This window comes from Kogia breviceps, chromosome 3, assembly GCF_026419965.1.
Source record: "Kogia breviceps isolate mKogBre1 chromosome 3, mKogBre1 haplotype 1, whole genome shotgun sequence".
NCBI lineage: Eukaryota > Metazoa > Chordata > Mammalia > Artiodactyla > Physeteridae > Kogia > Kogia breviceps.
The window spans coordinates 33,100,004-33,127,235 of record NC_081312.1 but is presented as its reverse complement, the minus strand read 5'-3'; the positions used below and the strand labels follow the sequence as shown (position 1 = coordinate 33,127,235).

The following is a 27,232-nucleotide window of genomic DNA, read 5'->3' as shown; positions in this document are numbered from 1 at the left end:
TCCCTTCTCCAGTCAGGGCTGACTTGCCGTCAGGCAGCTTATCCCGGCAGAGGGGAGACAGCCAGGGTGCTGGGTAGGAGTGCAGGCTCTGGCCCGGCAGCCCTGGGTTCACGGGCCAGAGCCCAGGAGTTGGTGGCTTGGGGCGAATTATTTAATTGCGATAATGCTCAAGTGCTTCTGTAAAGTGAAGATGAAAATGTATGAGGACCTAGATTTTGTGGGGTGGTTATGATGATTCATTGATATAATACGTGTAACGGGCTTAGCACAGGGCTGGGCGTGCGGTACTGTGAATATCAGGACCAGGACCACGAGAGCCACCAGCACCACCAGCACCTGTCCCTCTGACTCCTTTCTTGCTCCCCTCCTCAACGGCAAAATCAGAAGCCAGTGCCAGGCACATCTGAGTGTAAGGGCAGCCATGCACAGGGCCCACCTGTCTGTCCATCACCCCCTCCAGCCTGGCAGAGCACAGCTGCCAGCATGTGTGAAATTCACCTGAACTTGACCACCCACACACCAGCCAGAAGTCCGGCAACTCCATCTGCCTTCAGAGCACAGAGGCTCACCCCACCTATCTGTCAGCAGGTATTCTGGAGCCCACCGGCAAGGGTGACTTCAGAAGATGATTTATATGTACCCAGAATAAATCCTTGACTAAAACCAGCCCCACAAGGAATGAACTCCTGGCAGTGTGTCCTTGGACAAGTCAGATCACCACTACGGACCTCAGTCTCTTCATCTAATGGGGGGAAGGTCAGGTAACAGTATAGGTCCCTTCTGCTCAGGCATTCCATGAATTGATTTCTTCAAACTGCTACAAGGGAAAGGATAGAGCCGGGTTCTGGGAGTAAACAAAGTGAAAAACAAGGCCGCCCATTGACACCAGTCCCTTGGGCAGATACCCTTGCTCCGGCAGGAGTTTCTCCTACCCACTGAACCCACAGGCAGGCCACCTCCCTCGCACCAGGCCGTGGGTCAGCCAAGCCTACACAAAGGACTGATTATGAACCATCCACCCTGCAGTGGGCAGAGATGCTCTCCCCATCCCTCCAGAGCCACCCCCAGTATCCCCACCCCCAGACCATACCTGGAGCATCCAGGCTACAAGGCAAAGCTAAGGGGCCCATCACCAACCCAAACAGGGCTCCCCACTCTCCCCTCCCCAGGCACCTGGCTTTCCACTCAGCCACAGCCCAAGCAGGCATTTCCAGAGTAAGAGAGTCCATGCAGGGCCCAAGACACAGAGCACTGTGGGTCCATAAGGGAAGCTCATTCACCTGGCCCCGCCCATGCCCTCCCTAGAGGGTGGGAACAAACTGCTGAAAGCTGAGGACATATAAGACTCCGAAAGATAAGAGACTGTGTATTAGCAGGTTATCTTCAGGGCCAGACTGGGAAGCCCAGGGATCAACCTCAAGGTCACCTCAAGAAGTGCTAGACTCTGCTGAGTAATCCCCCCAAAGAGGACCAGAGCACAGAATACTGGCACTGACCCAGACCCTGGAGATCATCTCCATGTGATAATCCAAGCAAGGCATTTACAGCAGAGCACCACCGTCATCCTATAACCCAGCCCCCTCATTTTGTAGGTAACGATCGGGTGTGACTTGTCCAGCATCATACAGTAGCCACAGGAAGCCCTCATTTTGTAGGTAACGATCGGGTGTGACTTGTCCAGCATCATACAGTAGCCACAGGAAGCTCTAAGAGGAGACCTCAGGTCTCCTGAGGCCCCGGTATATCATGTACAACCCTTCTCCCTGTTCCGAGGAAAGAGGACAGGGTCCTCCCAAGCAGCTCTCTGGCCTAACAGTGCGAAAAAGGGACAGCCTCTCCATACCTATTCCTCTCCTAAATGCCACCCCCGCAAGGTCCCAACTGAAAGGGAGCTGAAGGCAGGTGGACCAAGGTCCTGCTGAACCCCATATCCTGGTGAGCTGGAGAGCCCAGGGTTCTGTCTGCTTCCACACCCCCAGGAGGTCGAGCCCAAAGACAGCAGGCTGCTGCTGTCCCACAATTGAGAGAACCCTTGGCTCTGGGCCTGGAAGGAGAAGGAAAACCGAGGCCCAGATTTCACTTCCTTTGAGGCCCACAAACCCACACAACAGGACCAGAAACTCCCAAAGAATTTCTGAAGTAGAGGCCTCAGCCAAATGCAATAGGGCAGGGAGTGGAGGGATGTGTCAGCAAGGCCATCTCCTCGGCAGCAGAATCCGAAGGGGGGCCGCTGGCCAAAAGAGGAAGAAAGGCACCTGGACTACCTACCAGGGAGCTGGAGCCCTGCGCTGGTTCCCGCCTCCCCGCAATAGGACACCGGGGGAGGGGGGGGTGCCGACCAGCAGCAGCGTGGAAGGCTCAGACCCCACCCCGAGCAAAAGGCTGCTTCCCCAGCTCGGGCCTCCTCTTGACCCCAGGGCACACTTCTGAGTCCTGGGAGCCAGCCCTGCTCTGGGCCCTGAATCAGCCCCATCACTGGAGTGACCCTTGGTGACTTAGGAGGTCATCACACCCAGCACCTCGGCATCTGCAGACGTCTCCTGCTGGACTGTGGCTACCACACCCCCTTGAAATGTACCCACTGTCACCGTCCACCCGCTATTTGGTGAGTACGTACTATGTGCTGGCAGGAGGCTTCTGAGGAGTCACCCTTTCTTGGGGTGCAAAAGCACATCTCCCTCCCCAAGCCTGGGCCTCCCAAAGAGAGAAAGAACATGGTTTTTATTTTGGGGAAAGGGAGAGGAGGCGCTAGGTAGACATTATCAGCAAAGTCACAGTCTGGTTCAAGACCTCTACAGTAGATTGCAAAAATAGCCCCAATTCTTCACCCCTGCCTACATCTACCCCCTCCTGCGAGTAACTTTAGAGTGTCATCTCACTTGTTAAAAATGCAAATTCTCAGGCCCCACCCCAGACCCACTGAATGACGAACACTGAGGATGGGGCCCTGCGACCTGTGTTTTAACAAGCCCTCCAGGTGATTCTGATGCACGTTCGAGTTTGAGAACCACTGCTCTACTGCACAAACCACCCCTATCCTTCTAGGCTTCAAGGCTCTGGGATGAGGTGGCATGAGTGTCTGGACCCCAGTGGCACAGCCTTCAGGAGCCCCAAGTAATGGAGCCCTTACTAGGAGGCCCCAGGAGACCCCACAAACCCACCTTCACTCATCCAAGGAGTCCCAAGTCAATCACAGATGAGTGACATCCCGAGAACCCTCGAAATGTCCTCAGAGCCTAGAGTTTCACAACAGTGCCCTAAGCAAGTGCGGTGAAGGCTGCCAACACGGCTGTCCTTTCCAGCTCTCTCCAGGCCATCCTCTCTACCTAGGCGCTAAGTGAACAAGGCAAGGGCTGAGTGGCTGACAGCCACGGGATTAGGAAGAACGGGCCAGAGCCAGGAAACCAAGCGGAGCCAGGAAACCAAGTGGGGACAGAGAGACATAACTGGAATCCCACTGGCTGCCCCTGGGATCCAGGAAAGATGGGCTCAGTCATGGCTTCCAACCTCCAGCCTCTTCCAAAACTCTACGTGCAGAGAACAACTAACTTCCATATGCTGCAAGAAGCCACTGTAAGACATACAACACACATTCATCTAGAAGCATTCCCAAATTCACAGTAGCTTTCTGTCGTTGCATATTTGCTTCATCATATTTGCCCATAAAAGCAGAAGGGCTCTCTCCTGGGAGGAGAAAAAAAATGGCAATGTGGTGTGAGTCCCCAAGGGTACAAGTGCCCCAGGGGACGAGAACCAGGTGTCAAAAGCACACGCGGGAAGAAAGAAAATAAGAAACAGACTGACTGCTCCTGCCCTCCCCCTCACCGAATACCAGTGAGTCTCTGACTGCTCCTGCCCTCCCCCTCACCGAATACCAGTGAGTCTTTGAACTCGATGGGGCAGAGAGCAGCAGGTGAACACAAAGAGCCACCCACAGAGGCAAGAAGCCCAGCTGCTGGTCCCACCTGCCACCTGTAAGCAGCTGTGTGACCCGGGCAAATCCCCCAAGTCCTCCAACCCCTCCAGACGTCAGCCGTCTCATCCACGCAAGAGGGGTCGGAGCTCCTGCCACGTGGGGTGCTGGACAAGTGACAGCAGAAAGGGAGGCGTGCATGGCGACACGTTGTGTGTGACACCATCTGTCACACAGACAACTACACAGGCAAGAACTGTACAAACAGATGTTTAGGAATGAAAACACCAAACTGGATCGCAGTCACTTCCACTGAGGGACAGGAAAGGGACTGGGGAGAAGAGCACCGTGACCTCAAATCTAGAATGTTCATTGTCTTTGTGAACTGGCCTCAGAGCAGAAAATGTAGAAATAACGGCTGTAACCACCTGAGCCTTTGCAGTCCTTTCTAAATTTCCTTACCCCCAGCCAAATCATCTCACACAGGTGTTGTGAAGATTAAATGAATTAATATCTAGGAAACACTCAGAAATGCGTCTGGCCCATAGCACAGTACCAGCTTGCCTCATGCTTGTGGGAGGGGGTAGATGGTCCACTGTATATAATTCCAGACATACTCCCTGGGCCACAAGGTGGGCCTAAGCTGGCCTTGTCCTGAACCAGCAGCTTCCATGGAAAGGGACTGGGGGCAGGTCCCCTAGCCGGGCACCCCTGGGCCCCAATGTGGCCTCACTGCCTGCACCAAGCAGCCCATTAAGGGGATTCCAGACAGGCCCAGAGAACTGAAACCCCAATATGGAATTCCTTAATTTTTAAAAAGCTGATTATATTCAATGAAACTCAATTTACCACTGTGTAACTTACCAAAAAAAAATAAATATATATATAGGTGGCTTTCTTTGGGGCTAGAGTTTGGGGCGTCCTCAGGACTTCATGCATGCAAAGATACCTCCAAACAGCCCTGGCCAGCACAGCATCCAGGAGGAAGGGCAGGAAACCAGGGGTCTGGCCCCCACTTCCCTCACCTCCTCCATCTCCCAGCTCCCGGGGCCAAGTCTGGAAAAGCACTTTGGGTTCCTGGAAAGAAAGGCCTTTCCGAAGTATCGGGAACTCTACTGGAAAGTGCCATTATATATTATCTGAAGGATGTCTGTGGTGTTTGAAAGGGGGCCACTCCCCTGCCAAAGTCAAGGCAGTGGCCAAAAACAACAGCGGGGCTTCTCAGAGCCAGACAAACACACGCACACACACTCACACACACACACACACACACACGTGTGCCTGCGTTCACGCTGACATACACATCCTCGCTCACTCACAGAACTAGAGGTCAAAACAGACACGGGACCTCAAAGCCACTGGCCCTGTCCCAGTGGGAGGGGGAGGTAGTGATCCATTTCCTGGTCTTGGGACTTAGAAGAATTAAAAGCCCCACTTCTCTCTCCATCCTCAAACCACAGGCTGTGACATGTGCACATGGGACATGAGGAGAAAGAGTCTGACAGTAACAAGTCCCTTCCCACCAACATGCAGGACCTGCCACCCCTCTTCCAAAATGGAAAGCCAAGTTCCATTAGGAGACCTGCCTGAAGGGGGCCACCCACCTCGCCGCTACCTCCCCTCGTGTCATTTCACCTACAGATGATTTGAAAACAGAGCCCAGCACCGCTCTGTTCTACTCCCGTCGGTTATAATCAGCTTTGCCGATGGCTTTTCAAAAATAAAATTTCAGGCCCATAAAAAACGCTCCCCTGTAAGCCCTGGCCTCAAATCACAGGCCTGCGACCACGCTCCACGCTCCACGGTACCAACCACCGCGGAACAGTAAACACAAGGTAGAGGAGGCTCCCTTTCCTTCCCCACCCCATCACTTTTCTGCCCTCAGCTGAACCACTCAGGGCCTTTGATTTAGACCCTTAGCTGCAAGGTTCAGAGGGAAGAGGGGGCAGGAAGGGCACTGTCCTCCCCCCAGTGCTGTCCTCTGGCCTGGCCCGTGGCGCTGAAAGCCAAAACTGCTTACCCCAGCCTAAGGCCCCAGACTTTCCCTCATCAGCTTTCTTAACAGCCTCAAAGCACAAACCAGGGGCTTCCCTAGTGGCGCGGTGGTTGAGAATCCGCCTGCCGATGCAGGGGACGCGGGTTCGTGCCCCGGTCCGGGAAGATCCCACGTGCCGCGGAGCGGCTGGGCCCGTGAGCCATGGCCGCTGAGCCTGCGCGTCCGGAGCCTGTGCTCCGCAACGGGAGAGGCCACAGCAGTGAGAGGCCCGCGTATAACAACAACAACCAAAAAAAAAAAAGCACAAACCAGAACCTCCACCTTTGTGTTTCACACGCACAGGCTTCTAAAATCAAAATAAACACTAAGCCTCAGCTACCTGGTTCAAAGGGTGCTAGGTTCCCCTGGTGACCAAACAAAGGGGCCGGCAGGAGCAGGTGAAGCTGAAGGAACCCAAGCAGCAGAGAAGGAGGGGACGTGGTTGAATTTCATAGCGGGGGAGCCAATCCCCCGAAGCTGGGAGCAGCTCCAGGAGAGGCCACCGGGGACCTGAGTCTATTCCTGACAGTTACTCCTACTGAAAAGTGGGGAGAAATACAACTAGAATCCTCCACTACCTTTCCAACCGAGAAAAGGAACTTTGGAAAGGCCCACACCTACCCCTTTAGCCTCACAGACCCTCAAAGACCTGGATTCAGAACCAACTCTAACCCATTCAGGTTGCGAGAGGTAAAATCACTCCCCCTTTCTAAGCCTTACTTGCTCTGTCTATAAAATGGGGATAAGGCCTCACAAGTCTATTCATCATGATAAATGGAGAGAAAAACCATATGTGAAAAAAAAAACATATGTGAAAGCATAAATGTTAAAAATCATGAACTAGGGCTTCCCTGGTAGCGCAGTGGTTGAGAGTCCGCCTGCCGATGCAGGGGACGTGGGTTCGTGCCCTGGTCCGGGAAGATCCCACATGCCGCGGAGCAGCTAGGCCCGTGAGCCATGGCCGCTAGGCCTGCGCGTCCGGAGCCTGTGCTCCGCAACGGGAGAGGCCACGGCAGTGAGAGGCCCGCATACCGCAAAAAAAAAAAAAAAAAAAAAAAATCATGAACTATATGATGAGTACTTGGTTATATTCCATCTTGACTTGTTCCTTATTTCATTTATATCAGCCATGTATCAATTAAAACGTAACCTCCAAAATAACAAAGGGTGCGTCTGTACTTATGGTTAAGGATAGAGTTCCAAGGTCAACCTGCCTGGGTTCATTCATTACCTGGCTTATTACCTGGTCAATCTTGGGCAAGTTACTTAACCTCTCTGAGCCTCAATCTCCCTATTTGTAGTAACAAGGGAAATAAAAGTACCTTTCTCAAAGGAGTTTTTGACAGATTGAGATAATCCAAACCATGCAACCTTCAATCCATGTGAACTATCAGTCTTTTTACTTATTTGCGGAACCAAGACTTTTTTTTTTTTTTTTGCAGTACGCGGGCCTCTCACTGCTGTGGCCTCTCCCATTGCAGAGCACAGGCTCTGGACGCGCAGGTTCAGCGGCCACGGATCACGGGCCCAGCCGCTCCGCGGCATGTGGGATCCTCCCGGACCAGGTCACGAATCCGTGTTCCCTGCATCTGCAGGTGGACTCTCAACCACTGCGCCACCAGGGAAGCCCAAGACTTTCTTAATAAATACTACTGGCTGGTTGTTGGATATAAAACAGACAACTCTCCTTTCCAGACTTCCTTCTCTCATCTTCTCTTCCCTTCCCTGAAGGTGGATAGGGTTTACTTTACCTCCCAGATCCTGGGCATGTGAAATGCTTTAAACCGAAACGAAAGGTTTGTTTTAAGCACCAAGTGTACCAGCACCTTCATTCCCAGCCCCTTCTCACTGTGAGCCTTCTGGTGTGAGCCTGTTATTTTATATCTCTAAGCTCAAGATCTTCATCTATCAAGTGTGATCATCCCACATGCCTTACAAGGCTGTTGTGAATGTTAAATGAGACCACAGAGAACACATCCACCACAGAGGCCATGTGCAAGAGGGGTTTCTCTACGTCCCCCTCCCCGACACTGTGGGTGACAGGCCTGGAGAGGACCCCACAACCTCTCAGTGAAGAGTGGATCCCAGTCCAGAAGTAGCCTACTGTAGCCAAGGACCAAGCAGGCGGTTTCCAGGGTAACAGCATCCTCTGCAACTACTCCCGATTTCTATCCTCGGCTGCCTTTTATTCTCCTCCCGCCTCTGTAGTGGGCTAAGTCACCTGTTCCCATTATTGCTAGGCAACCTCTGGGAATGGGCAGCTGTCTCCTGGGGTAGGACCCTGGCCCTGCCCTCCCCTCTTCATGCCTCAGGCCCTGGGGAAAGCTGCCCCACTTGGACCCACCCTATTAACCCGGGGGATGGCAGAAGGTGAGAAGCAATCCCAGGCCAACAAGGCAGGTCCCATGGGACTCGGCCTTGGAGAAATTAGGAAGGCCACCCGTCCTCCCCCCAGCGCAGCCTTCTGTTTGTCTGTTCTTATCGGTGATCTATTCTTAAGCAGTTTCCAAGAAAAAGGCCACATGATGCTTTTTTATGAAAGCCACCCTTCTAGATTATTCTCCTCTTCTCTTCTCGCACTCACTCACCATGAGCCTGTATCCCTGACCTTAGCGTAAACAGTGAGCAAGACAGAAAAGGTGGGCTCCCAAGTGAGAGGAAGAGGGGTAAGGATGGAGAGAGCTCACGTCTAGGAGGTGGGATGACAGGCAACTGTCATTCTCTTCTTATATTAGCATTTTCTGAGGGTTTTTAAAAATTGAGATATAATTCTTATACCATCAAAGTCACCCATTTAAAGCCTACGGTTCAGTGGTTTTAAGTATATTCACAAGGCTGTGCAACCACCACTGCTATCTAATTCCAGAACGTTTTCATCACTAGGTCTTGTTTTGTATATGTTTGGCTTTGGTTAAATTGTCCCGAGATTCGCAAGTATTTGCTTTGTAAGCAGGAGAGCGCAGTTTGAGCAGGCAAATCAGGAAACACAGTGCCGGCTACGGACCCCTGCTCCACCTCCCGCCCGCTGTATGATCTTGGAAAAGTCATGCGGCTGCTCCAAGGCAGTTCTGTCATCTGTAAAACAGGGTAACAGTATCCGCCTCGCAGGATGAGATGTGTTAATGCACGTAGAGTCCTTAGCACAGGACCAGATACTTAGCACATGCTCCAAAAGGGTGAGCCACTGTGATCATTATGAGAAAAAGAATTTCAACTTAAAAAAAAGAAAAGAAAAGAAAAAAATCCAGTCCTGTTCCTGGCTCTGCTCTCGGGCTGCCGGGACGGCCACTTTCTGCTCATTTGTCTGGGAGGGGCTGGAGCTGGGCGAAGGCCTTGCATCATTTGGGGTGGCTGAACAGGGCACGAGGCTGGGGCAGGTGGGGGTCGTGAATGTTGCCCGTGTGGCTTTGAGGCCAAAGGGTCACTACCCGGGACTCACTGCCCTGCACGGCAAGATCCTGCCAGGTAATCCCCAGCCAGGACGTGATTGGGGGGTGGTGGTGAAGGAAGAACAGGAAAGACAAGCAGGAGAGTGCCTGACCAGCCCTCTCCACGCCGTTACCCTCTACGGGCTGAGACGGGAGGATTCTCGGACCGGATGCTCGGCCTGAGAACCAGCGAGCAATCTTGGCCGTGTGTTAAGAGGAAGGTGGGCTCCCAGCGTGGCTCTGAGGGTCTCCTGCCCCCGCCACTCCCCAGGTGCCTGGCGTCGGCCACTTTGGGCAATTAGAACTTAGCAGGACCCTGCCTTGGCCGATGGAGACAGCACCCGGGGCTGAACCCCGAGTCCCAGCAGGGTGACCCCGTCTGACCAGGACTACGGAACCAGGTTACGGGGGCTCCTCTGCCTGCCGCCTCTTAGCCGAGACTCTTCTGGGGAGCTCCAGACTGGATGGGATTTTCTGTCTTTCTGGTTCCCTCTGCACCTAAACTGTCATTTCCACAACCCCACATGGGTGGAGCATCTGATACCTAACAGGGGTTCGATCAGCACTCACTGATTGACCCCACAAGGAGAAATGGTCCATGTTCTTACGCTGTGAAGGGACTAGAAGGTAAGGAGCAGAGACAAGGCGCTTCCCTAGAGACACAAAGTAGCAGGTCTGTGGCTGGGTCCTGTCTCAGGCCGCCCTACCCTGGCAGGGCAGGAGGCACCAGGTCTCATGTGACAAGTCCTCCAGTCAGGTTTGTGGTTTGTGGCCACTGGCCAGGAGCCCAGCCCCAGGCCTTCCTCGAGGAGCTGGAAAAAGGAGGCCCAAATCCCCACCACAAATCCCAAACGACAGGACACCCATTTGGTTTGACCTCCTCACACAGAACTGCCCCACAAGGAAGGTCCCAGCGGTGAAGGCCTCTCCCAGCCCCGTCCCATTGAGCACAGGCTTGGCAGCCTTCCTTAAGAAGTCAGACTTCAGGAAATGAGTTTCCTCCTTTTCCCTTTGGAAAGGCTGGATCCCACAAGCCCATCTCGAGTGACCAGCAGGCCCTTAACGTCTCATCATTCCTCAGAACTGGAAAGTCTGGTTCGCCCTGTGCTCCTGGCACTCTCACATCTATCTGTCCAGGGCAGGGAAGGTGGCAGCCTCCACCCACAGCCCTGATGCTCCAGGTCTCGTCCATCTCTTCTATCTCTCTTTCAGGCTCTGTCAATCACTTCACCAACCAGTGGGGCACCTGTGCTCAGCGCACCCATGTGGGACAGGTTTCAGAGAGGAAGCAGCTGTTAACGGGTCCTGGAGCAAAGCAGGGCTGGGTAAGCAGCTGGGGGTGTGGGCCGCCCCCAAAGAATGGCCTCAGCTAATTATCAGAGGGGCTGAAGACATTCTAGAATTGTCTCTTGTAGAGGAAATCCATTCTGAGGTCATTTTACCTGTATTACAACCAGCTGACAAAGTCTTTAAGCACTTCAGCATTCATCTCTTCATGATGGATACCCAGGGAAGTAGGGAAAGGGTAGGCAAGGGACTCTATACCATTCTATAGGTAAAGGTACTGAGCAACTGGAGAGGTCAGGTGACACTGAATGAGCCAGAGCTGACTTTGGGGTCAAAGGTCAAGGACAACACAACTCCCCCACCCTTCTAGTCAACCTGGTCTCCTTCTGAAATGGGTTTATATACGACATCTTATCTCAGAGCATCATGAGTAAAGGCCATAGCAAATCTGGCTCCTCAAAATAGTTAACATTTATTGAGCACTCACTATATGCTAGGTGCTATGCTAAATTCCCTACATACATTACTTGGTTTAAACCTCTACGCAGCTATTTCAAGTGGGAACAATTATTATCCCCATTTCCCCCTTGGCATCAAGAAGCACAGAGAAGGTAAGTGATTCACCCAGGATCACACCACCTAGTCAGTGGAGGGGCCAAGACTTGAACCCAGTGTGCCCAGAGCATGTACACCTGCAGAGGTTGGAGCCGGGGTCCAGCCCCAGGATGGGGTGTTTTATCTGGAACGTAAAGCATTTCATTCCAATATCCACCCCCCCGGCCCGGAGCTGGGAGCCATGCATGATGCCATTTATCCAATTATTCGCATCATTTCTGGACCATGTATAACAGGCCTAACTCTCTGCCAGGCAGAGCACAGGACAGGCTGGGTCCCTGCTCCCATGGACACTGGCACGGAGTGAAGCAGGAAGGCGTGAAGAACACTGGGGGTATGAGGATGGAGATGATGGCCAATTCTCTCCTCTCTAAGGCTTTATCTCCACCAGGCATCACTCTGGCTTTAGAAGTCCTAACCTCCTGCCTTCAGGGTAAGCAGACATCCCACTCCTCCCCAGGTAAACCCACCCACAGCAGGCCCTCCCCTCTTTGCAGTCCTCCATCCTGATCGGTGGCCTTGGTAGCTCCTGTGATGATGGTCTCACAGTCCAGAAGCAAGTGTAAACAAAGTGGCCTCTCTTCCTGCCACATCCCCTGACAACCTGGCTTGACGTGGGTACAGAATCAGCACCTGGGCCTATTTACAACCACCTCCTTTCACCTGCCAGGGCCGCCTCTGTTTGAACTTCCATCAGCTCAACAAATATTAATTAAGGTCCTACATGTTTAAAAAAAAAAAAAAAAAAAAACGGGCTGGCAGCTGTGGGAATACACATTAAACCAGAGCCTCCAGGATTTAAGAGGGAAGAGAGAGAATAAAACTGAACAGCAGGGGGGCTTCCCGGGTTACGCAATGGTTAAGAATCCTCCTGCCAATGCAGGGGACGACGGGTTCGAGCCCTGGTCCGGGAAGATCTCACATGCCGCAGAGCAACTAAGCCCGTGCGCCACAACTACTGAGCCTGCACTCTAGAGACCGCGAGCCACAACTACTGAAGCCCACGCTCCTAGAGCCTGTGCTCTGCAACAAGAGAAGCCACTGTAATGAGAAGTCCGCGCACAGCAACAAAGAGTAGCCCCCGCTCGCTGCAACTAGAGAAAGCCCACACGCAGCAACAAAGACCCAATGCAGCCAAAAATAAAAGTAAATTAATTATTTTTTTTAAAAAAATTGAAGAGCAGAAGCTGCCATTTTACATATTCTCTGCTGTCAGCCCAGCAGAGGGGTATTAACTCCTTTTTATAAATAAGAAATTGGAGGCTGAGAGAGGTTAAGTAACTTGCCCAGGGCCACAAGCCTAAAAGTGTAAAGCCAGGATGCTACTCAAAATCTATGCTCTCTCCAGCCCACCTGACCCTGGGCATGCGTGCGCGTGCGCACACGAGGACGTGGGTGAGATCCACATGAGGGAATAAAGTGGGGACTATGGTCATCCCCCCAAAATGGGCATTCAGACCTGGGGCCCCTGGAAAAGGTGACTTTGGCGCTCAGCCTCCAATATCAGAAAGACTGTGAAAGCCGGTAAACTTCCCCAATCCACTGCATTTTGTGTCTGGAGGCAGGAAGTCCAGCATGATGAACTCTGCACTGAAACATTCTTTGAAGGGACAAGCCGTGGCCGACCTGAGGCAGGTTCTTGAGTCATGCCTGCTGCCTGCACAAACTTCTACCTGCATCTGCATCAGCCTTACCGTTTTCCCAAGAAGTCTTTAATCTGATGCCTGTTAAGAGCCCCAAAGGGGTGGGCAGGGCAGGCACACGGCAAGAGGAGGAAACAGAATGGAAGGGCCACAAGGACAGGGACCTCACCTGTCTAGTTCACTGCTCTACCCTCAGCACTTAGAACTGGGCCTGGCCCAGAGTAGGTGCTCCAAAAGTATGTGCTGAAGTTTCTAATAACAGCTCAGAGAAGTGAAATGACTTGCCCGAAGTCTCACACATAGCACTGATTGTACCAGGGCTAAAAACAGGGTCTTCAGCCTCCCACCCAGTGGCCTTTGTATCCCACGGCACTGTGTCTTCCTCCTCCCCGCTCTCACCCCCAGACTCACCCTCCGGCCTGCATCTGGAATGGTCGGCCTCTGTCCACTCGTTAACTCTGGTCCCACTCAACCCTCACCTCCCATGGTCAGCAGGGAGGGTGTCAAAAGCACCAAGTTACTTTAAGTCTGATCCTCCACTTGTTGTACCACTTTATATCCCCACCAGCCCTCTGAGAACTAGGGGAAATGTGCAGAAACTGAGAGGTAACAGAATTAATGGCAGGAAAAAAACAAACCTTGGACCAGATTTTCCCAATCAGGCCCAGAGCTTGTGCCGTGTACCCCTCTCCATCAACACCACCAAAGCAGGTGTTGGCTCCTCTTGGTCTGAGATCTTTGCAGGGTTGTACGCCAGACCCAGCTTTCTGGCCTCCCTCACCAACAAGGAACAAGTGAGGGGAAGCTGCCTGCCCAGAACACGGCTGCACCCCAGCCCCACCGTGCACCCATCAGGACGCTGGGCTGGTTACTTCCCCCTCTGCCCCTTATTTCTTCATCCTCACGTGTGCCCAGCTCACAGAGCTGTTGGCAGTAACAACTGAAACAATATATATGATTAGAAGAGTGCCTGGCACACATCAGCCAAAGCCAGCTCTTGGAACTGTTGAGTTTGTCTCTAGATAACCAACTTTCCCAGGTGACCCTGTTCCTACCTGGCTGCCCAAAAGCCTGGTGCACACCCACTACCACCCAGGTCAGGGTTTTTGAGTGTGAGTGCCGGTGTGGGGGGGGGCGGAGAGAAAGAGATTATATAATTTTTCTCCCCAACTACTTTTAATATATTCATTCATTCATTTGATAATAATGAGTACTGTGTACAGGTCCAGTGCCTGGTGCTTAGTCCCACAGTCCTTAGAAGGACCTAATTCCTAATTCTTGGGCAGTCCTGTCACTCCTGCCCCACCAGGCACACAGTAGGTGCTAGGCAAACAGGAATTTTTCCTCTTCTACTGCCCATGGAAGATCCCAAGATATCCACTAAACCCTAATCCCTAATTCCACCCCTCACGTCCAATTTAAAATCTATTCTCAAGAAAGCTGCACCTTGGGGGGAAAAAAAAAAAAAAGCCCCACCCTTTCCCGCATAGGAATCTCCAAATCACTCCCTTCTCAATTTCACCAACAGCCCAACAGACCCAGGAGATAAACCGGATGAGGGAGGACTCACCTCTCCCCCAGCTCTCCCAGAAGGGCCGACAGGAAGAGGGGGAGGGGTGTTTAAGCAACTGCCACATGGCAAAGAAGTCAGCTCGAAGCCGGGAAGCCTCGGATGCGGCCACAGAGGGCTGGGTCCAAGAGAAGCCAAGACCCTGGAGCTCAGGTCGCCCGGCTTCGGGAAGCCCTTTGTGCGCGTGTTTTAAATTACCTCTTCTTGTCTGATGAAGTGAGTAAAAGGGCGCCGTTTCAGGGCTTAGGATTCCTGAGTGAGCTAATACAGGATGCCTTTGGCGGAAAAAAAACTTCAGTCGGCTCCCTAAACTCCCCCCCTTTTAAGTTTAAAAAAAGGGAATGAATGTTACCATTTTTGGACATGAGCTTTCTCCCTCAAGCCCAGCCCTAACCGCACTATCCAGAGGGACGCGCCATCCTGTCCCCCCCCATTCCCAGATCGGCAGAGGGGTGGAGGTGGGGGGTTGGGGGGTAAGGAGGGACCGGATGGGAGCGGGGAAGGGGGAGGGGGGTGTTCAGGGTACGTGGCCGCCTGGGGCAAGAGCTCACCGCGCAGGCAGGAAGCAGGGACAGGGTTGGGGCGCCCTCCCCCCCCACGAGAGTGGGTTGTGAACTCTTCCTGCCACCGGCCACTGTGCCCGGGTCCCATCGCCAGCTCTCCGAGCCCAGCGCCGGTGGCGGAGCGCGCCCTCGCACGCGGCGCCTGGGACGCGCCTCGCTGGCTAAGCATGGAGCCCCCAGTGACTGACCCCAAACGTCCCCGGAGACAATGCCTTGCCCTAGAGCCCCTCGACTCAGATCAAGCTGCCCAAATTCGCGATCTCCCGGGAATGAGCGGGGGTCGGAGAGGCAGGACGCAGACGCAAGCCCATCTCCGCTCGCAGCTACCAACCACTGAGTTAAGCAATAAAGCGGTTTGCCGTCCTGACCCCGCCCCCCCCCAGGGCCCGCTGGGGAGCTCGCGTTTGCCCCCGGGTTCTCTCGGCCCCAACCCCATTCTGGCAGGTCCACCTCCAGGCAGACCCAGAGGAGGCTGCCAATCCCGCTGGCGCCCGCTTCCCCCTCGGCCTGCGGGCAGGGGCTGGGAGGACCAGTGCAGCATGTCCCCTCCAGGTACCAAGGCGACCCAGGAAGCGCGCTGCCACCGCACGCCATACGGAAAGGCGGTCAAGGGGCGGGGAAGGGAAGGGAAAATCGATCCGAAGCTAACAGCCTACCGAGCCGGGGACTCAGCCCCAGCCTCCCGAGCACCGCCCCTGCGCCTTGCCCTCCCGGGGCTGGTGCGATTGTATAGCCGGGTGGCCTGGATAGCCCGCCCCAAGGCGACCTGCCCGACGGCGGCCCCACCTCCCCGCGCTTGGCCTCGGCGTTCGCGGGCTCCGGGACCCGGGCGCTCCCCCTTCCGCCCCGCGCCTGTAACCCAACACCCCTCCTGGCTGCGGCCGCGCATCCCCCGCCCCCGCTCGTGCGCGCCTGGAACCGGTTCGCTGCCGGGAGCCCAGAGCCCCGCGGGCGGAGTGGCCCGGGGCGGGGGGCTGCGGTGGGCTGGGGCGGTTGCTGACCTTTCTCTGCTGCTTCTCCCAGGCTGGGTCCAGGAGCAGGTCTCGATCCCAGTCTTCCTCGGGCTGCATGTAGTCATTGGTTTGCTGGGAATCATAATGGTCCATGATGGTGAGCGCGTGCTAGGGGCTGGATTTCTTCCTCCACCTTCTCTCCCGGCGGCGGCTGCTGCGGCTTGCTGCCCCGGCGTGGGGAGGGAGTCGGGGATGGGCTGAGCTGGGCTGGGCTGGCGGGGGCCGGGCTAGCTCCCCTGCGCCCGGTTCCGCCGCGGCGCTGCTAGCGAAGGCGGCTGCTAGGGGCGGCGGCGGCGGCGGCGGGTCGAGCTCGCTGACTGCCTGCCTCAGGCGGCCGCTCAGACCTAATCTCCACACACACTGAGCGAGGCGGACACAGTGGAGCTGCGGGAGCAGAGGCGGGCGGGGGCGAGGGGAAGGGGTAGAGCCCTCCCGAGGTTCTCCATTGGCCAGGCCGAGTTGCCCAAACTTCCCCCGATCGCCTCTCATTGGGAATTCCTGGCATCCGTCAGCCGGGCCGTGGCGCATATAGGTGGACTGGGCGGCCACCTCCGGGCGCGCACGCCCCCGCCCACTCCCCGGGTTCCCACTCCCCCGCGGCTCATGTGACACCAGCTTAAGCTGAACGGGACCGAAGCCGGGGGACGCCTCCCCGAGCTCGGGGACCGAGCGGGCGCGCGCTCGGGAGCCCCAGGAGCCGCCGGGGGATTGGACACGCTCCCCGCCGACAAGAAAGCCTCGAACTCCGGCGCGCCGGCGTCCTGCGCTCCCGCGCGCTCTCCAAACCCCAGAGTGCCAGGAGCTGGAGGACAGACGCTAGGAAACCCGAAAAGCGTTCCATTTTCTCTTTCCCAGGGTCCGGAGAGGTCGGCACCCAAGGAAGGGGGGCGGGAAGTGCCGGAATGGAAAGGAATTTCCTGGGAATTTCCTGATTCTGCCGCCCAGCCCCGCCCTGCGCAACCCCGCAGACCCCTGCCCTCCCGGAGCCAGGTTTCTTGCCAGCCAACTGAGCTCAGAGGGCCACACAGCTTTCCCGCCTAGCCGCGGGGTCCTTTGCCGCCCGCCCCTGGGCTCAGGGGCTATGTCGCTGAGCTTCCCGGGATCCCCTGCGAGTCCCCGCGGGCTGGCAGGGCTCGAGCTACCCTCATATACACCTGGGCAGCATCCCGATAATTCCGAGTGATCTACCTACGCCACGTCCCTCCAACACACACCCCTGACTGATGGAGAAACTGAGGTTCAAAGAGCTGAGCTTAAAAAGGGTTTATCAGGTTCTCAGGACTCCACAGGCCAACCCTGTAATCTTATGCCTGACAAACAAAGCCATATTGTTATTGGAGAAGGAGGGAGGGCAAGATTGGCGAAACACCTTTAACTTCTTGGTGCCTGCCTGGGCTTCCTTCCTCAGGCCTAGTAAGAGGGAGCTCTACCCAGTGGGCTCCAGCAGTGACAGACGCCAAGAAGAGGCAGGCCTCACACTCTGGTGAGCTCTTCTGAGGGGTCCTGGACTGAAGAACAGTAGCAAGAAGGCCTCCAATAGCTTATGCACAGAGCAGTGCTTAATCTATATTTGTTCCCCTGAGGGATGACGGGGTCTACTGCAGAAACTGAAGTGTGTCAGTCCAGAGGTGAGTGAAGAAGTTAGAAAGGGCCGTGAATTAGGATACCTGAAAGGCCACAGATGGAAAAGGTGAAGAAACTGCCTGTGACTCCCAGGAGAGCCAGCTGATGCTGTTGTAAGCAGATATGGGTAGTGCAGATATGGGTGGTGCTGTCGCTTGCTCCCTGCATCATTAGCCAATCTCGCACGTTTATGCAAGTGTCACTGGTCAGCACTGTGCCTGCCACAAGTCCCTGGCTGAGGAAGCAGTGCTTCAGAACCACAGAGACAGCAGATTTGTGGACTATTTTATATCCACTTCTAAACTATGGCTCTAAACCTGACATAGAGGGTAATGATGGCGCCGTATCCATTCATTCACTCAAATATTTGCTGAGTACCTTCCATGTGTCAGGGGATGTGCTGGATGTTACGTATCTAGAGATGAAAAAGACACACTCCCTGCCCCCATGCCGCCCTGCAGAGACAGACACAGAAACAAAAATATACTGCAAGGAGATAGATAGTTCCCCGGGCAGGGGATACAGAGTGGGGTACAGAGGACAAGCTTTGAGCCCAGCATAGGAAAGGAGGCTCCAGGTATCACTTTTTGGAGGAGGTGAAATTCAAGTGAGCCTTAAAGAACAAGAGTCAGCAAGACAAAGAAGAGAGTGGGAGGTTATTCCAGGCAGAAGGAACAGTGTGAGCTAATACATGGGGGCAGGAAACCATGGTATAAAAGGCTTGCCTAGCATTTCAGCATGGCTAGACTAGGAACTCAAACTCGAGGCAAGGAGGGGCAAGAGGTGGGGCTGGAGAGGTGGGCAGCAGCCAGAACATGAAGGCCTCCTGTGCCTTGTGAAGTGTGGCTCTGAGGGGAACAAGGCTGGCTGGAAGCTGTGACAACCAGTTGCAAAGGAATTGCAATAATCCGGATAGGAATGGTGTCTTAGCCCATTTGGGCTGCTCTAACAGAATACTGTAGATCACATGGTTTAAACAAGAACATTTATCTCTGGGCTTCCCTGGTGGCGCAGTGGTTGAGAGTCCGCCTGCCGATGCAGGGAACACAGGTTCGTGCCCCCGTCCGGGAAGATCCCACATGCCGCGGAGCGGCTGGGCCCGTGAGCCATGGCCGCTGAGCCTGCGCGTCTGGAGCCTGTGCTCCGCAACGGGAGAGGCCACAGCAGTGAGAGGCCCGCCTACTGCAAAAAAAAAAGAAAAAAGAAAAGAAAGAACATTTATCTCTCCCAGTTTTGGAGGCTGGAAAGTCCATGATCAGATTTGGTGTCTGGGGAGAGCATGCTTCCTGGTTTAAAACCAGCCATCTTCTCACTGTGCCTCACATGGTGGAAGGGGCAGGGAGCTCCCTATGGTCTCTTATATAAGGGCATTAATCCCACTCATGAGGGCTCTGCCCTCGTGACCAAATCATCCTCCTCGTACCATAATATTGGGGCTTAGGATTTCAACATATGAATTTGGTTGAGAGGGACATAAACACTGAGTATTTAGCAAATGGAGAAGAGTGGATAGACAAGAAATACTTGATAAAACTGAGAGGCCTAGGAGTTTGGATGTGAGCAGGAGAGAAATAAGCAGGAGAGAGAGGAGTCTTTGCTGCTCTCAACAAATGTTTTTGTTTGGTTGGTCGGTGTTTTGTTTGTTTGTTTTTGTTATGTTTTGTTTGACCACGTGGCTTGCAGGATCTTAGTTCCCCGACCAGGGATTGAACCTGCACCCTCAGCAGTGAAAACGCAGAGTCCTAACCCCTGGACTGCCAGGGAACTCCCTCAACAAATGTTTGATATGGGACAGACCATGCACTTTACCTATGTTATTTAAGCTCCACCTGTGATGTGAGAATGTCTCCATCTTACAGAGAAAACCAACTAATGCTCAGAGAGGTAGCTAACTAGTCCAAAGTTACGTGTGACTCCTAAAACCATGCCTTTAACCCAGTGTTTCTCAACCCTGGGATAGTTGCGCACACACACACACGCGCGCACAATATTTGGCAATGTCTGGAGACATTTTTGGTTGTCACAATTGGTGGGTTACTATTAGCATCCAGTGGATAAAGGCCAGGGATACTGCTAAACATCCCACAGTGGACAGGACAGTCTCCCTACAACAAAGAATGATCCAGCCCAAAATATCAGCCATACCTAGGTTAAGAACCAGTGTTTTAGCCATAGATTTCTAGTTTAGAGAATCTGGTGAATGGTGGAAGTACAATCAATTGAGATAAAGAATTTTAGATTTGGGAGCAGAATCATGGATTGAGTTTGAACCCACTGAACTGGAAGTGCTCTGAGAATGTCCAGAGTCAGCTGTCCAGCAAGCAGGTGATGGCACAGCCCTGACCTGAGGGGAAACAGTGTCTGAAAGTCATCTGATTACGGATAGTATGGACACCATGAGAGCTCTTCTGCTGAGAAGAGCACCCAGCAGAACCCAGAGGATCAGGACTTGGAAAGGAAGTGTAAATGGAAAAGAGAGGAAATGGTCGGCAGGAGCACAGGAAGCACAGGACAACATGGTGTCATAAAAATCCAGAGTGAAGCTTCAAAGTGAGGGGCATCAGCAACATCAGATATGGCAGAAAAGCTGGGAAAGTAAGGCTTGAAAAGTTGTTTTTAGACTCATACAGTATGCACACTTTGGTTTCTGGATTTTTCACTCAGTTTAATGTCTGTGAGATTTGTTTATGTTGTGGTTTGTATCAGTAGTTGATTTTTTTCTTCATTTTTCGTTTTCTATTTTTTCCTCCTGTGTAGTATTCCATTGTATAAGCATATGCTAAGTAATTTATCTACTCTCCTGTCAATGCATTTGCATTGTTTCCAATTTGAAACTGTGAATAAAGCTGCTGTGAACAGTTTTATATTTTTATGTGTGTTTTTGATGAACATATGCATTAATTTCTCTTGGGTATATATATACCTAGGAAGGGAGTTGTTGCATCACAGAGTAGATATATGTTTCATTTTAGTGGATATTGCCAGGTTTTCAAACTGGCTGTAACAATTTACTCTCCAAGCAGCAGGATGTGACAATTTCACTTGCTCCACATTCTCCCACCACTTGGTGTTATCAAAAAAAAAAAAAAAAATTTTTTTTTAATTTTAGCCATGAAGATGGGTGAGTAGTGGTCTCTTCTTATGAGTTTAATCTGTTCATATGCTTAATGACCATTTGAATCAATAACTGTCATTCTCACTGCCATTGATAATAGCAATTGATATTTTTAGCTGCTTGAGATAGATGATGACATGCAAATTTTATTAATTTCCCCAAATTTAATTCACTCATTCACTCATTCAACAAATATTTATCAAGCAACTGCTCTATGCACAGCACTGGGCTGGAGAGTAAAGATACAAGAGCAAACAAGAAAGATGTGGTCCTGTCTCTCTTAAAATAGGTAATAATCCCACGACTGGGCATATACCCTGAGAAAACCATAATTAAAAAAAGAGTCATGGGGCTTCCCTGGTGGCACAGCGGTTGAGAGTCCACCTGCCAATGCAGGGGACACGGGTTCGTGCCCCGGTTTGGGAAGATCCCACATGCCGCGGAACAGCTGGGCCCGTGAGCCGTGGCCGCTGAGCCTGCGCATCCAGAGCCTGTGCTCTGCAACGGGAGAGGCCACAACAGTGAGAGTCCCGCATACCGCAAAAAAGAAAAAAAGAAAAAAAAAGAGTCATGTACCAAAATGTTCATTGCAGCTCTATTTACAATAGCCAGGACATGGAAGCAACCGAAGTGTCCATCAACAGATGAATGGATAAAGAAGATGTGGCACATATATACAATGGAATATTACTCAGCCATAAAAAGAAATGAAACTGAGTTATTTGTAGTGAGGTGGATGGACCTGGAGTCTGTCATACAGAGTGAAGTAAGTCAGAAGGAGAAAAACAAATACCGTATGCTAAGACATATATATGGAATCTAAGAAAAAAAATGTCATGAAGAGACTAGAGGTAGGACGGGAATAAAACACAGACCTACTAGCATGGACTTGAGGATATGGGGAGGGGGAAGGGTAAGCTGTGATGAAGTGAGAGAGTGGCATGGACATATATACACTACCAAACGTAGGGTGGATAGCTAGTGGGAAGCAGCCACATGGCACAGGGAGATCAGCTCGGTGCTTTGTGTCCACCTAGAGGGGTGGGATAGGGAGGGTGGGAGGGAGAGAGATGCAAGAGGGAAGAGATATGGGAACATATGTATATGTATAACTGATTCACTTTGTTGTAAAGCAGAAACTAACACACCATTGTAAAGCAATTATACTCCAATAAAGATGTTTAAAAAAAAGAAAAAAATAGGTAATAGATGCTTAGTAAATATTTCATTAATGCTTGTCTGGGGAGGCTGTTTGGCCCCTGATGGGAGCTGTTTTGGTTTCCATTGGAGCAGGTCCATTATGACTTTTCAATAAAAGAAGGTTAAGGAAAACAGCTCAAAAAAAAAAAAAAAAAAAAAACCCCAGGGTCACATGGGCAGTCCAAGTGAAGTAAGATCATAAAGGAAAATGAGAGGGTTCATCTGGGGAACCACCCTGACTCCTTTCTTCCCAGAGGCTCAGACTTTCTTGCCCCTTTTCCATCCATCCTTTGGATTTCTCTGGATGCGATGACAAAGAAACCAAGATTGTGGGCAGAGGTCTTGCCATTCTACAGGCCAATGGGTGTGAATCGAGACTGAAGGTGTCTCTGCTCAAGTCAGTGGCCGGGAAGCAAATATTCAGGTCCTTTCCACCACCTGGGGCTTTCTCTGGAGCTGCTCAAGGAAGGGAACTCCCGGCTCAACAGCAGCAGGCTCTGGGACGCTAGGCCAGTCCATTACCAGTACTCCAGGCAGCCCCAGTCCAGCCGGTGATGAATCACCCAGAAAGCCAGAAGTGCTTTGCTGCTGAGAGAACTTACCTCTGGAATAGATGACCCAACTTCCCTTAGAAAGAGGGAGGAATTACGATGTCTGTGAGTTCTGGGAGTGCTTACCAAGCACCTGCTTTGTGCCAGCAGAGTACTAGGAGACTCAAAGAAGAGCCCTGGTCCTCCCAAACCTCCAGGTCTAGTTGGGACCAAACAATGGGCTTCCACCCCTAGAATTCATCCATCCAACGGATAGTTACCGACGGCACAGTCTGAGGGTAAAAATGAATTGGACTGACATATGCAGGGACATAAACAATGCAGAGTGCCACAGAAACTCCAATGCTCCTCGGGCCCGTCTTCTTACCCCGCCATGAGTAATTGACCACACAAGGCCCTGTGGGGAAACACAGACATGTAGGATCTGCAAGATTCTGGAAACTAAAAGCCCAGAGATCTGGGGGTTTCCTTCACTGTGTCCTGAACCTCTGACCTTACAGCCTAAGGCTCCTTATGGGCTCTTCCTAAGAGCTAAGAACATGGTTGTATTTGTAGAAGGCTAGAAGAAGAGGGGAAATCACTATGGTTTCTTGGGTTTCTAGCTCAGAAGGTCAGAGGCCTCAGTTTTTTCCAGTCCCAATAGCAATCTAATTCATTAACTCGCTTTCCCCTGAACTCCCACAGGACACCATTTGTAACTGAGATAGCATTTTTTGCTTTATTGTAATCCTTGGCCCACATTTCATCTCCTACTGTTCCTATGCAGTCTTACCCCTCTATCGGCCCCCACATAGCCTACTACAGGGCCTAGCACACATAAGGGGCTCCAGTTCAATCTTTGCTGAAAGAAAAATGGCCTGAGTCAAATGCCATCTCTGTGCCTCCTTTTCCCCCATCAACCTGTGGGAGGCTCTGGGAAGCCAGTCCTCTGCCATAGTCCATGTAAGCATTTCACCAGTCCCCTGACCTCCCAAGAAACCAGTGCTGGAGAAAGTGGCTAGGCCAACATCCTCCTGCGCCCCAGCCGGCAGCTCTCAGACCTCAGGCCGAAGTCCTCAGCCACCGGTACCCGTTCCTGCCCCTCCCACCACAGGCCCATCAGAGGAGGAAAGAAGACAATTGACAGTGTCCCTCCTGCAGAATCTTTACTAAAAGACTGGCCTGGAGCGGGCAGAAAACTTTCTTTGGTTCTCACGCTCTGCCCAGCTCTCAGGTCTTAGACCTCAGGTGATGGAACATCTGGCCTGTCTGGTACCCTCTTCTCCATCTTTTCTGCATATATCTCTCCCCCAAAGTCCAGGGGTCGATCCAAGCAGAAGCCTCAGAAATCTCCCCCTCAGATAGCCACCCTGAGGTCAGCTCTGTGAGCAGGAGATAGTCATGCCTGGTGGCTGACCAACCTGAGCCCTCCAAGGAGCAGGGGGAGCTCTCCCCCAGCTCTCTCTAGTTCCCAGCAAATACTGGAGCAAAACACCCAGATCACAGCTGGGAAACTCCTGGTGAGTAGTATACCCCAACCTCCACCCCCTTGGGAGGTGGCAAGGGAGTGAGTTCCATGGGAGTCCGATCAACCCCAGCTTCCCCCCCTTAGCAACTGGGTCCCACTGGTCTTCCACAGAAGCTCAACCCTAGAGACCTTCTCAGGTCACTCCATGGAAATAAAGGGATAGCTTTTGGGGAACAGGTGTCCTTAACTGGGCGCAGGAGGGGCTGAGGGTATCAGAAGACATGAGCTCCTCAGTTTATTCACCTGCAAATTGAGAGAGCTGGACTCACCGCCTGGTCTTTAAGCTCTGGGCTCTGTTCTAAGAAAGAATATCCTCCTTAGTCTCCTCCTTCAGATCTCCAATGACAAGAGGGTTTGAGTCTTTGGAAACAGTGTTTCTCAATCTGGAGTACTCAATTCCTTTATAAAGGATACAAATTTTCACAAAGTTACTTAATTTTTGTTTTAATGTTCCTTAAATGTGCACAAACATAAAACTAGGCACAAGCTCTTTTCTTTTTGGCCACACCACACCACGGCATGCAGAACTTCCCCAACCAGGGATGGAACTCGTGCCCCGGCAGTGGAAGCGCAGAGTCTTAACCACTGGACCACCAGGGAAGTCCTAGGCACAGACTTCGTAAGGTTGACGATTGAGATAAAATCAAAACAAGCTTACAAATTGTATTTAACAGAAACTATAAAACCGGTAAAACTCAAACAAGCCATATTAATTTAAATGTGACTGTTGCTATCTGCTGAAATTAAACTACAACTCCCAGCATGATGTACGTTCTGGCTGTGGTAGAGCAGGTGCTTCTTTCTCATTCAGGATACCTGTATCACCACGTGCCAGGTGATGACTCAATTCTCCTATTACTTTCTCTATTTGAACCACCACATCAGGGCATCATTTAACCTTCATTTGGCAGGAACACACCGTCATGCACTAAGTTCTCCTCTGCTGTTTTCTCATTAGCACTCCACAATTAAAGTTTTAAAAAATCTTTTTAATCTTTTGCCAGCGGGAGCCCTCTCTCAGGTTTCAATGTCCTTACCTCTCACAGAAGGAGAATCACCTTCATCCCACCTACTTCCCAGGATGGCTGTGAAAATTCATTCATGTATCCAACCATTACGTATTGAGTACCTACTCTGGGCCAGATACAGTTCTAGACACAGCGGGTAGAGCAGAGACCAGAACAGACAAAAAATCCCTGCCCTATGGAGTCACATGCCAATGGGAGAGACTGAGAGTAAGATGAATGAGGAAAATAATATGACAGTACTCAGGAAAAAAATTAAGCAGGGGAGGGGAGTAGAGGGTGTGTGTTTTCCAACAATAGCACGCAATTCTTCACCACCAGCTGGGTGTCCTACACATAATTTAATTCAGTTCTGACACCATCTACCTGGAGACAGTGTCAGATCTCACAGGTCAAGGCTCAGTCCTATGGGACTTCATATGCCAATCGACAGTCAGGGCTGCCACCTGAGATTCTGACCCACCAGCTATAGAGTCTGAGGTTCTCATGTCCGCCTCCCTGGGTTTGATTAATTTGCTAGAGTGGCTCAGGGAACTCAGAGAAACATTTTACTTACTAGATTACCGGTTTTATTATAAAAGGATATAATTCAGGAAGAACCAGATGGAAGGGGTACATAGGGCAAGGTGTGGAGTTTTGGTTTGGGTTTTGTTTTTTTTGGCTGTGCTGTGTGGCATGTGGGATCTTAGTTTCCTGACCAGGGATTGAACGTGCACTCCCTGTATTGGAAGGCAGATTCTTAACCACTGGACCACCAGGGAAGTCCCGGGGTGGAGTTTTTATGTCCTCTCTGGGCACACCATCTCCCCAAATCACCGTGTGTTCACCAACCCAGAAACTCCCTGGAAACACCCTCCAACCCCAACCCTGTCCTTGTTGGGTTTTTATGGAGGCTTCATTACATAGGCATGATTGATTAAATCATTGGCCACTGGTGATTGATTCTACCTCCGATTGCTCTCATTTCCCTGGAGGTCTCAGGAGTGGGGCTGAGAGGTCCAACCCTCCAATAACACAGTCGGTTCCCCTGGCAACCAGCCCCCATCCTTAGATGCTTTCCAAAAGTCATCTCATTAACATAAACTCTGATGTGGTTGAAAGGGGTTTGTCATGAATTTCAAGACATCTTTATTGCTCTTACCACTTAGGAAATTTTGAGGGTTTTAGGAGCTCTGTGCCAGAAACAGGACAAAGAGAAAAAATATGTTTCTTATTATAAATCACAATATCATAGAAGAGAAGTAAAGGGAGATTACTTTTTTAAATGGGGTATTCGGGGAAGGTTTCATTGAGTAGGGAACATTTAAGACCTAAGTGACATGAAGAAGGTAAAGCATTTGAGGAACAGCCAGGAGGCTAGTGTGGAATAATGCATGTGAGACACGTATGGAAAAGTACAGGGCAAATGTGGGTATAATAGATATTCATTGTTTCACTGTCCAGAAACCATTTCCTCTTCTGGCAACTGTACCTTGATTTTCCTCTAGGGAGGCACTTCCCCTACCCCAGTCCCTGTGCTGCAGGTAGAGTTGACCCCACCCCTAAACACCAGGGCTGGGCAATGATGGGCCTGGCCAATCAAGCACAAGGATTGGTTTAGGACTGTGCACGGGACCCAGTCAGAATGAATGACACGCAATGAGACTCTTGCTGGCACTCCTGGGAGAGAGGCACACAGTCTCTTCCCCTGGAGATCCCAGCAGTAAGGATGATAGGAGCCTGGAGCTTTCAGGAGCTACCACATGGAATCTAAGGGAAAAAGCCAGGGCAGAGGAAGACAGTTCTAAGAGGTGAAGAAAAACTGAGTCCTGGTGACACCTTTTGAGTCCCTGCATGAAGTTGTACCACTTCTGGAATTCTCAGTTATGGGCATCAATCTATTAATTTTTTAAAATTTGGTGTGTTATTCATTTTAATATTTGAGAATAAAACCAGCACACTATAGGATACCGCAGAGAAATTCAGTAAGATTCTCTTAAAGACTTTATATGCTTTTACCCATGGAAAAATTGCAGGGTTTTTGTTGCATCTATAGTCACATGTTTTCATTTATTTCTTAATATGTTTCCTTTTTAAAGGATTTTTGTTAATCTAAATCTGGTGACATGTTCTCTTTCTCTCCTATCTTTTTTATCTTTTTAAAT

The 27,232-nt window shown here is 51.6% G+C and overlaps 1 protein-coding gene across 3 annotated transcripts in view; it reads right to left on the bottom strand.

Moving 5' to 3' along the window:
- ACTN1 (actinin alpha 1) overlaps positions 1-16,966 on the bottom strand; it is a 98,290-nt gene extending 81,324 nt beyond the window's left edge. Inside the window, exon 1 of one of the 3 annotated variants that reach the window (XM_059056758.2) lies at positions 16,056-16,966. In XM_059056758.2, coding sequence (XP_058912741.1) covers positions 16,056-16,160 — 105 coding nt within the window. In that variant the 5' untranslated portion in view covers positions 16,161-16,966. The remainder of the gene's footprint in view (positions 1-16,055) is intronic. The other 2 variants (XM_059056757.2, XM_059056759.2) reach the window with 2 other exon arrangements.
- Positions 16,967-27,232: the final 10,266 nt, after the last annotated feature.